The sequence below is a fragment of the Corylus avellana genome, chromosome 7 (genome assembly GCF_965113065.1).
Source record: "Corylus avellana chromosome 7, dhCorAvel1.hap1.2, whole genome shotgun sequence".
Taxonomy (NCBI): domain Eukaryota; kingdom Viridiplantae; phylum Streptophyta; class Magnoliopsida; order Fagales; family Betulaceae; genus Corylus; species Corylus avellana.
In genome coordinates, this window is record NC_142496.1 from 23,222,393 (window position 1) to 23,233,519 (window position 11,127).

At 37.3% G+C, this 11,127-nt stretch overlaps 1 protein-coding gene across 2 annotated transcripts; it reads left to right on the forward strand.

Annotated features, from left to right (window-relative positions):
- Positions 1 to 6,594: 6,594 nt before the first annotated feature.
- LOC132184470 (Leucine carboxyl methyltransferase) lies at positions 6,595 to 10,992 on the forward strand. Of its 2 annotated transcripts, XM_059598111.2 has the most exons (3): positions 6,595 to 7,948; positions 8,047 to 8,439; positions 9,700 to 10,992. In XM_059598111.2, exons 2-3 carry the CDS (start codon positions 8,049 to 8,051, stop codon positions 10,326 to 10,328), a joined length of 1,020 nt encoding a protein of 339 aa, XP_059454094.1. In that variant the 5' UTR covers positions 6,595 to 7,948; positions 8,047 to 8,048; the 3' UTR covers positions 10,329 to 10,992. The 2 variants fall into 2 exon arrangements, with proteins under 2 accessions (XP_059454094.1, XP_059454093.2); XM_059598110.2 differs by having other exon boundaries at positions 6,595 to 8,439.
- The last annotated feature ends 135 nt before the right edge of the window (positions 10,993 to 11,127 follow it).

Sequence of the window (11,127 nt, forward strand, 5' to 3'; positions counted from 1 at the left end):
TTAAAAAAATATATAATTAACATAATAAGTGATTTGGTCTCTATCACTAAAATGATAATCGCAATTTTTTTTTCTTAAGCAAGGATCTCTTCATAGTTTGCTAAATCTACTTCAACACAAATTCGTTTATAATTTGATTGAAGCTCAATAAAATTGTTATTTTTATCCTTAATCTTAGATAACCACAATTATATATATTCATAAATAATTAAATATAAAAATAATTATCAAGAATAGCAATATAAATATTAAATTTAAAAGAACAATCTAAATCTAAATATAAAAAAATTAATTACATACGTCAATATGAACTTCGCCAGGAATTTCTCCTCTGTTAAATTCAATGTATGAATAAAACCTATCACCCTCTTCAACAATTTTTTGGACTTCAAAATCTGCAAAACCATGTACAGCGGCTTGACTTGAGTTACTAAGAGGGGATAAGTCGCATAACCATGACACAAGTAAAAATTCTACCCCATAGGTAAGAAGATTTTTAGGAGTTGAGGGTGGGCCCCCCTCGACACCCCCCCCCCTGCCCAATGCTCTTTCCTTCTCCTTTTCTTTTCTTCTTTTTAGGAGTTGAGGGTGGGCCCCCCTCGACCCCCCGCCCCCCCTGACCATGGCTCTTTCCTTTTTTTTTTTTTTTTCTTTTTTTTTTTTGGGGGGGGAGTTTTTGGCTTCGCCAAATTCTACTCATCAAAATAATTAAAAGTACATTTTTATCTATTTTAATTACCTACTTTTTTAAAGTACTCCAACAACCTTATTATTTTAATTATCAACTTTTACTATTTTATTTAAATATTCTTTTTCAAAGAAATATGGAACGAGAGAAAATTTATATTATTTCTTATTTATTTAGTGAATGAATAGTACTCACTATCTTTAGTGAGAACTATTCATTCATCAAACCAAAATCGTTGTTTTGGTGAGGCTGTTGGGGATTATTTTTTGTGATTTTTAATGATTTAGCATACCAAAATAACTAAAAAAAATATATATAGTTTGGTAAGGATACAAAGAATGCTCGATGTCTCTAAAATTGGTGTTTCACGTTAAAGGTGAAAAAGTTACAGGACTTATGGTGTAAAACATTAAATATGGCTTGACTTGTGTGGTATTAAAGGTGTAAACATTTATATTTACCTTTAAAGCAACGACAAGATATATTAATCTTTTTTAGAAAAGTGAGAGTTTCCAACTATTGGATAGTTAAAGCATTAGCAAACCGTACCGTCCTAAATGGCTTGACTTGAGCTACTCGAGGGGGGCATAAGTCGCATAACCATGTCATAAGAAAGAAATTCCACCATAAGTAGGAAGATTTTTAGGAGTTGAGGGTGTGCCCCCCTCGACCCCCCCTCCCTCCGCCCATGGCTCTTTGCTTTTAATTTTTTTTGGGCTTTTTTTGTTTTTTTCTCCAAGGCTTCGTTAGAGCATATTTGAATAACTCTAAAGTTAAGAATTTGATTATGATTGATGAAGATTAGATTAGCTTAATTTATGATTTTTTTTTTTTTTTTTTTTTTTATAACAAACGGACTTCTCATTATAATTCAAGAAACTAGAGAAGCTTGCTCTAGTAACACAACATCACGAATACAGTCAGGGGTATATATTTCCAACAAGATTCATGGGCATGTTCCACCGCATATTTTGCTAATAAATGGGCCACATGATTTCCTTCTCTCCTAGTAAAAGTAAGCTGCCACCGTTGAAACACCCGGAGTTCCAATTTTATACCCTCAATAATATGCCCCATCTAGCTGCTATCCTTCTCTCCCGAGTTTACAGAATCGATCACGGCATTTGCATCCCCTTCAAAGTGCACTTGGGGGAGACATAAGTCATGACATAATTGTATGGTTACAAGAAACGCCAACGCCTCTACTGCTACCGGAGCCAAGCATCCATCTTGAGTCACACATTTTGCTGCCAGCATGTTCCCCCAAGAATCCCTTACAACCACCCCGAGCCCTATACACTCATGTTGTCTTGCAATGGCCGCATCGCAGTTCGCTTTAGCCCACCCAATCATCGAAACTTTCCAGCAAATTCTGGGACTAGGCCTGGTTTGCGCTGCACAAGGAAGCATGGTTGTTGCCTCACGCTCATGGGCCAAGTCAAAGTCTACTATAGCCTGATTTGTCTGGGCAAGAATTATCTTCGGATGAGGGAAGGTACCACCATGCAGCAAATCATTTCTTCTCAGCCAAAGCCGTCGGGCCATACCAGAAAATTGCCGCAGATCGTCCTGGCCGCACCTTTCAAATATATACTCCAGTAGCTGCAAAAAATTAAATCCAGAGAAGGAACATTTTTGAAATTTTGCATTGCCCATAGACCATACATCCATGGCTGATGGACATTGCCACAAAATATGTAAACTCATCTCCACCTCCATGGCTGATGGGCATTCCTCTAATTTAGGAATTTGATTATGATTTGATCACCCTAAATTAGGGGATTTGATTAAAATTACATTTATTTGTGAGCTCTATAAATAGAGCATTCTGTATTGTAAACAAATCATTCAATAAGAGCTTAATGTAGCCCTTTGTGCTTTATATGTGGATGTAGGTTGTTGATCGAACCACGTTAAAATCTTTGTCTCTCATTTATTTTATTTCCGCAATTTATTTCTATTTCTATTTCATTATGAATTCTATCATTGTATCAGAGCCACCCGGCTTACACCAATGTTGATCCAAATGGTCCTGTGGATTTTATTTTGGTTTATTATATTGTCTTGTTCTTGACGGTCAATATTTTGCAAATCTCTTCGCCATAGATCTTGCATTATATTTGACGAAAAAAAAAAATACATGAGGTTTCCTCCGTGTGTTTTCACAGCCTTGGTCATGCACATGGTTGTGCCTTAAGCACGATCTCCGGCGTCTCCTCTAGCACCTCTGCCCAATGGGTCTCTCTCCAAACCCCAGTTTGTGCCGCCTTCATCTCACGCAAGTACCAGTTGTTCGCCACCTTCATCGCACGCCAGTCTCAGTGCATCCGCCGTTGTTTCCTTTACTGTGAGATGTGAAGATTCATTCTTATGAAAGAAGACATCTCTGCATTTCTTCATGGTTGGTTTAAAAGAAGAGAATTGTTTTTTTTGTTAAAAAAAAAAAAAAAAAAAAACAGCTTTGCAGCGCACATGGCTGCTTCCCAGAGAATGCCGTCAGCCACCAACTTCCGTTCCCGCTCACGGCCCAGGCCCGGCATGCCTCTTCTGGCCTTCCAGCCCAGTCTAGCGCCGCCGCACCTCCTCTAACCTTTCACTGAAGCTTCCCCGTCGTCTTCCATGGCTGTTTCCAAGTCCTTCACTGCAAATCTACGGCCCTTAGCCGCCGCTCTCTGTCAGCATCCCAATACCAACTCCGGTTTGCTCCTTACAGCCACCGTCCAAACCGCGCTGCTCATCCGCCCCGATCTTTGCCTCTCCCAGGTTCCTAGTCGCAGACATTTCATCTCACAACAGTAAAAAAAACAACAAGCTTTCTTTTGCGGTTCATTGAGAAGATGAAGTGAGTTTAGTTAGAGGTTTGATTTAATCTCGTAGATGTTCCTATTCTAGTTTAGGAATGTGTTGTACCTGGTTCTGCTTGGTTATGGGATTAAGTAATCCTTATCCCAGTTTAATGTAATTTATAACAGGATTTTCATGAAAAAAAAAAAAAAAAAAAAAAAAAAAATCAAAAGAGGCCAAGTTGCCCATCAAAATTCAAAAGAGGCCAAGTTGCCAATAAAAAAAAAAAAAAAAAAAAAATTCAAAATAGGCCAAGTTGCCCATCCATTGGCCCATAGTTGGCCTAATTTTTGCTCGGCTCTGTGGTATTATTTAAAACCCAGGTCATTGCAGCCCATAGTTAGCTCTAACTTCAACCCAAAGTTGGCTCTCTTTTTATTTGGCTATGTGATATTGTTTAAAACCCAAGCTCACTTTAACCCACAGTTGGCTCTCATTTTAACCCAAAGTTAGCTCTCTTTTTTGGCCCATAGATGGCATTCTTTTGTATTGTTTTGCTATCTCAAAATAATAAAAAAAAAAAAAAAGAGTCAAACTCAAGGTTTCAGGATCTTCTACCTTGAGTTCGAGGGAGGATGTTAGAGTATATTTGAATGACCCTAAAGTTAGAGATTTGATTATGATTGATGAAGATTAGATTAGCCTAATTTAGGAATTTGATTATGATTTGGTCACCCTAAATTATGGAATTTGATTAAGATTACATTTATGTGTAAGTTCTATAAATAGAATATTATGTATTGTAAACAAATCAAGAGCTTAATGTAGCCCTTTGGGTTTTTTTTTTTGAAACATATCATACTCATTCATTGATAAAAGTTGCGAGCCTAAAGCTCTTACAAACAGAGCAAAAAGCTCTGAAGTAAATCATAGCCGAAGCTAAAGATACAGTCATCAATAACAGACCAAATCAACCAAAACAGAGCATCCGCTAACCTATGACTAAAAATCAGGTTGAAAACTCAGATCTGCATCAAACAGACACCATCTAATGCATATGTAGCACTTATTCCTCGGCCTTGAGAGCAAAACTCCCAAGCCGATACTTATTCCTCGGCCTTGAGAGCAAAACCCCAAGCCAATACTTATTCCTTGGCCTTGAGAGCAAAACCCACAAGCCGATACTCATCCTCCTCGACTCGAAAGCCAAGATAAATTTCACATCCACAACCCAAAGGTTTGGACCAGTAATATCGGGCAGCAACCGGGCGCAACAAAACAGAAGAAGAAAGCCTTATTACAAGCATAAATAAAACCATACAGGGAAATAAAGGGAACAATAAAACTAATGCAGAAAAAAGAAATTACAGCAAATAAAACCAAATACATGGGAACTCAAAGGAAATACAAAACAGAAAAATAACAAAACAGGAAAATAAATGCGAAAAACACTCAAAGCGGGTCACAGCAGCCGGAGGAGGCCGATCGCGAGCTGGCCGGAAACCGCCGCGGAAGGTGGCACAAAAAGCTTGGCGCTGGAGGGGCGCGTGAAAAAGACCCGACAGTGAGCGGTGAGCAGCGAAGCGAGCGCGGAGGAGATCGGCGGCACACACAAACAAACAGGGAGGGGGAGAGTTTGAGTGAAAACCCCCAAAAGCAGTACCCACCTAGAGAGAACACAAACACAACAAAACAGAAAACACCAAAGACAGAAACAAACCTAAAACAAAAATCGGGAAGCAAGGAAGGGAGGAGGGATGTAGGCAACGAGCATCCCTCCTCCCCTGAGGCGGCGGCACTCTGGAGGGGGGCTTAGGGTTTCACAAGGCTTAGCACTAATCGTAGCCCTTTGGGCTTTATATGTGAATGTAGGTCGTTGACCGAACTACGTTAAAATCTTTGTCTCTCATTTATTTTACTTCCGCAATTTATTTCTATTTCTATTTCATTATGAATTCTATCATGAGAGATATATGTCATGGTGTTATGGCCACTGTAGATAAATAATCCATTCAAGAAATAAGAAAGAACACAATTTTTATTTTAAATTTGTCTCACAATGTTAATGTAAGAGTTTCTTTTTTATTTTATTTTTTATATGTCCGTACAAGAGGAGAGAAAAAAAGAGGAGGATTCGATCTAATGACCTTCGTTTTATGAGATATAGTCTTACAGTAGATTGAGCTACCCCTTGGAAATCAATCTCAATTAACTATTGAATTCAAGGGTTAGTTAGAATTGACATGTATTGGTTGGACTATGCCAATTCTAGTATTATTGTGTTATAATTTTCATGAATGCTATAAACCACATTTTATCTCATAATTATCACAGTTCTGATCATTCATTGCTCTGCCATGTTAATATTGTGTGATATTTGTGAGACAAAAGTGTGGTTCTTAACATTATTCTATAAATTTCACTATACATTTCTTACAAACCAAAATAGTTTTTCACATGACATTTATCACTTGAACAACTAAATATTTTAAATTTGATTTTTGTTAAAGTGGTAGTGCGGTGTGAATAGCCACGTCAGTTTATATTAAACGATAAAATTTAATTGTAAATGATATAACAATGTAACATAAAATGTCGCTTTATTACAAAATGCTATTGTGAAAACTATAGTAAGGAGGAAAGTGTTACTAAACGCAACCAAAACTCATGTAAATGGCGCAGAAAAGGGTTGCCTTCGTCCATTGGGTCACCAAGTGGGTTGTATTCTTATATGCATCGTTAAGAAGGGGAAAAAACCAGTCTTGATTAAATTTGAAGGCAACTGTCTCTGTCCATGTTCTAATCAATGCAATTACTGCTTTGAATAAACTCCTCTGCATCTTCAATTCTTCATCATCAGTCCCAGGTTTTGAGTTACTTGCAATTCAAACAAGTGACCCTCAGTCACGTGTTTGAATTATTGTTTAAAAAATACAAAAAAAAAGGGGGGGCGGGGGAAGAAAGAAAGGGTGTGGGGAAAATATAGAAATTTCAAACTTCTGAGTGATCAGAAGTACAAGACAAGAGAGTAGGAAGAAATGGGGACCAAAAAACTACAAAACAAAAATGATTTCAACGTGATTAGAAGAGTTGTCCTCGACCGCATCTTTAGGCTGGAAAAAAATAAAACTCCATCAAGCATTTCGGAGTACAACTCACTTACAAGCAGGACCAAGTGACCAACAGTTGATGCACCAGTGGTCCAGTACCACACAAGAAGAGGAGCTAAAATTCCAAAGCCCATAAAATTTTTTTTTTTAAAAAAAAGAGCTAAATTCCATGTAAGTTGTAAACATTCCAACATCCTCCCCTTTTATTGCTCCTATACATACCGCCACTAAGCACCACATTTAAGACAACCAACCACCCCCCATGAAAACCTCTCCCACCAGTTGTCCAGATGGATGACATGTGGAGCTCTAAGCATGGGAGATAGAGACACGCCTGTCACTGGCAACCAAGTAATCACCTGGTATCTTTATTAACGTGTTTTGCGTGTAAATACTACTTTTTTTTATTTTACAATACCGACAGTTTTTTTTAGATATTTTATTGGGGTAATTTTACAAAAAACTTCATAACTTTCATCAAATTTGGCAAAACCCTTCAATTTTTAAAATCTCTCAATTTGGTTCACTGAACTTTCAATTGCTCTCAATTTAAACATATCTGTCAAATTTAGGGTTTAAAAATACTGAAAAAGACCAAAATATCCCTAATTTTCTTTTTTTCTTTTTTTTTAATAAAAAAACGTTTTGGAATTAGGGATAAAGTTAGAATTTTATAAAAAAAATCAGGGGTATAAAAGTCATGTGACGTTTAAAATCTGACGGAGGGATCCAAATTGATTGCAATTGAAAGTTTAGGGGACTAAATTGAGAGATTTTGAAGTTTGAAAAAAGGTTTATCAAATCAGGTGAAAGTTCAGGAATCTTCAATAAAGCTACCCCTATTTTATTTATAACAATAATTAATTCAAAGATTAGTTGAAATTGGTACGTCACCATTACGAGATATTGGTGAAATACAAATATAGTTTCTAGCATAGATATGCTATTTAGCATTCTCTAAAAAGCATAAAGGATAGATTGAACATGTCATGTTAGTTGAAAATGCTAAGAGAATACTAAATAGCATTTCTCTTCTAGTGTTACTCTTTGCTTTTTGTTTGAAAAAGTTTATATTCAGATATAACATAAATGTAGAAACAATTTTGAGTATTTTGTGTTTCGAAAACATAAAACAAAAGCAAAAATAAAAATATCAACAAACATAGAACTATTTTGTGTGTTGTTCAAGTTGGGAGCCACACATCTAATAACATGTCGTTTTTGGTGGAGCTACTCTGGTTTACTTATTTAGGAAAGAAAGACACTACAAAATTGTGGTAGTCGTGGACTACGCTGACACCTTCCCTTTCAGAAAGGCAAAGAGGCTGGATACGATAGAGCTATTTTTCTCAAGCGTTGGTTTTGTGTGTGGCTCTCTTTTCTTATCCCTACCATTCTTCTCATTTTTCTTATATATGCATGCATTATGTCCTTCACTCCCTTGTAATAATTTCCAATTTGCAGGCATGTCAGATCAAGATCATGAAAATGCCTTACCTGAAGACCCGACGTGGCCGCCCGAGCTGAAGCTTCCAGGCTTGCTGTTTACTAACGCCGTTAGGGAAGTCCATGCTACGATTGAGAACGAATGGGATCCTCTGCAACGGTCGGCGTGTCAAACGGCGGCGGGAAGAGCCCTGTGGAAGCATTTGATCCACGACCCACTTGCAGATTTGCTTGCAGGCGAGACGTACCTTACAAGCCTGTATGAGAAGATAAAGAAAGACCGCATCAGCAATGCACGAGAAGTCTCCGGCGTGATTCTCGCTGTTCGAACCCTTTGGTTTGATTCCAAAATTGAAGCCCTTCTTAATTCATTCACCATGAAGGAGGCCCAAGTTGTTTTCCTCGGAGCAGGTTGGTAATTTGCCTTTCCACAATTGTTGCATTTGGTTGACCAGCATGTTTTATTGCATTATACATCAATGAATACAGGAGAAATCAAAGAAATCCAAAAATCATGATTTTGTAATGTGAGGAGTTTGTTCGGGTGACTAACGGGCCCTCGAGTTATTTTTAGGAAGACAAAAAAATTATACTCAATCCCATCAACACCCACCTCATTCGCACTTACTCTCGAACTACCATTTATAATATTGGACCCTTTAAACTACTATTTCGTTACAAAATAGCTCCTCTGTTAGTTGTTGAAGTTAAAATAGATGGAATTTGTAACACTTGCCCCTGTATATTTTGGACTTGAAATACCCAGATTACCCTAAACTATAATTTGCAAAAACAACATCAAACTACAATTTTGTGACACTTAACCCCCTCGAACGACTATTTCTTTATAATTTGGCTCATGCAGATATTGACATTAAAATGGCCAGAAAGTGACATACATGACTTACGTGCGCATTTTGGACACCCCAAAAGCCTTCAAAGGGTAGTCGACTACCTCTCAACTCGTAATATTTTGCATTTATTTCTCCAAAATCAAGATAATTTGGGCTTTGAGTCTAAAATATGTACATATAAGTCATGTACATCACTTAAAGCATACAAATGACAGTTTAAGGGTGTTTTTGCAAATGATGGTTTAGGGCAATCTGAGCATTTCAAGCCCTAATATGCACTTGTATGGCACGTGCTACAAATTCCATCCATTTTAATGCGATCAGCTAATGGGAGGGTCTTTTTGAAACCGATTTATAGTTGACAGGGACTATGTGTCACAAATGGTAATTTGAGAGATGAGTGCAAATGAGATGTCCATTTGTTTATGAGTAAATGTATTTTCCCCTTATTTTTAACAATGCATTACTTCACACGAGTGATTTATTTTTACCGCCTTGTTGCTCAATCAATCCTGCTAAGTCTGAAGCAAACCAGGTGATTAAAAACGCTCCCCTGCTCTCATGAAAATAATGGGTTGGAACACTCTGTTATGGCAAATTGTTTGAGTACCAAACTTTAGTGCAGAGCCATGTTTTACATATCTTTAATGACAAATAGCAGACGCTTACGCACACCATAGAAAGCGGACTATGGCCTATCTAGAAAGTACTTACTATAAACATTAAATGTTTTATTTTTATTTTTCCCAGGTTGGCATGAAATGAAACAAAATATATATATATATAATTTTTTTTTCTTCTGTCTGTTTTCTTTCAGGGATGGATGCAAGGGCATACCGTTTAAACTGCTTGAAGGATAGCGATGTTTTTGAAGTCGATTTTCCCAAAGTCTTGCAAGTGAAAGCATCTCTTCTACAGACAGCAATGGAATCCAAAGATGAACACCAGCATCTAAAGGAGACGGCAAAATCCCTGACCAGAGTGGCAGCAGATATTAGAGATAATGACTGGCTTGAAAAGCTTCAAACATCAGGGTTTGTGCCAGAGAAGAACACAATATGGGTTCTTGAAGGAATCCTTTATTACCTGTCCCACTCCCATGCCACGCAGGTGCTGAAGATCATAGCTGAGAAGTGTGCCCTAACCCATACAGTCCTATTAGCTGATTTCATGAACAAACCATCAACCACGCTTTCAGAGTCCATCTTCCACTTCTACAGTGATTGGCCTGATCATCTCCTGCCATCTCTGGGGTTTCCTCATGTTAAGCTTTCTCAAATTGGTGATCCCGACGCTCATTTCGGGCTAATGCACGATCCACTAAATCTGTTTAACAAGCTTCGCAGCTTGCCTAGATCCGTACAACAGCATCCAGATGATGGAACGCCATGCTGTCGCTTATATTTGGTGCAGGCTTCTGGTTCACCCAACCAAACCATTCCATAGAAAGCCAACAGATCAGAGTTAATATAGACAGCTAGCAATTATAGCATAAATGTAGGCATCATTGTTTGTAGTATTACCTAAATGTATGTACTGATTTTTGACAGATAATCAGAAGAAAAATATGATAGCCATTAAGTTGGTTTTCTTGCAATCACAGGTATATGAACTACCATACATCACTAGTTCTAATTTTTTCTTCAAGAAATGTTATTTAGTAGACTACTATATGACTTTCATACAATTGAGATGATATTACAGTAAAAATCAACCTTTGACTTTTTTTTACAAGCCCTTACTGATCCAAATGCTGTTTTTACTATCATGTCATTTCAATTATGTAACAGCTATATAGCAATCAACTAAATAACATTACTCTTTTTCTCCAAGAGAAAAGTGTTCAAGCACAAAGATTCTAAGAAGTCCCTTTAATTTATAGTTTCAGCTATACTTCAGTTCTACACATGCAACATATATCAACCATGACAGGCATTTTCGTATATAATGTCAAGCCAATATAATGTATAACCCGCCAGGAGAAAAAAACAAAATGTTTTCTCAACAAAGTCATTCCAGAGATATTAAGTGCAACAGGCAAACCAGGCCAGAGATACCAACAATGACCAACATCAAAATCCTTTAGATAATAATAACAGGTTACAGATATCTAGGCACTACTAAAGAACAAAAAACAAGCTCAAGGGAAAAGGAGAAGTGATGGAAGAGAAAGCATTAAAGTACAGCAAAGAACATGTCAAAATCGACAAACTTCCAGAATTTCACTATTTTCTAAGTCCCAACT

Excerpts from the sequence above, each read along its gene's own strand:
- LOC132184470 (XM_059598110.2), top strand. The coding sequence starts at position 7,998 with ATGCATGCATTATGTCCTTCACTCCCTTGTAATAATTTCCAATTTGCA. Across the intron at positions 8,440-9,699 it reads AGTTGTTTTCCTCGGAGCAG|GGATGGATGCAAGGGCATAC; the intron begins GTTGGTAATTTG and ends GTTTTCTTTCAG.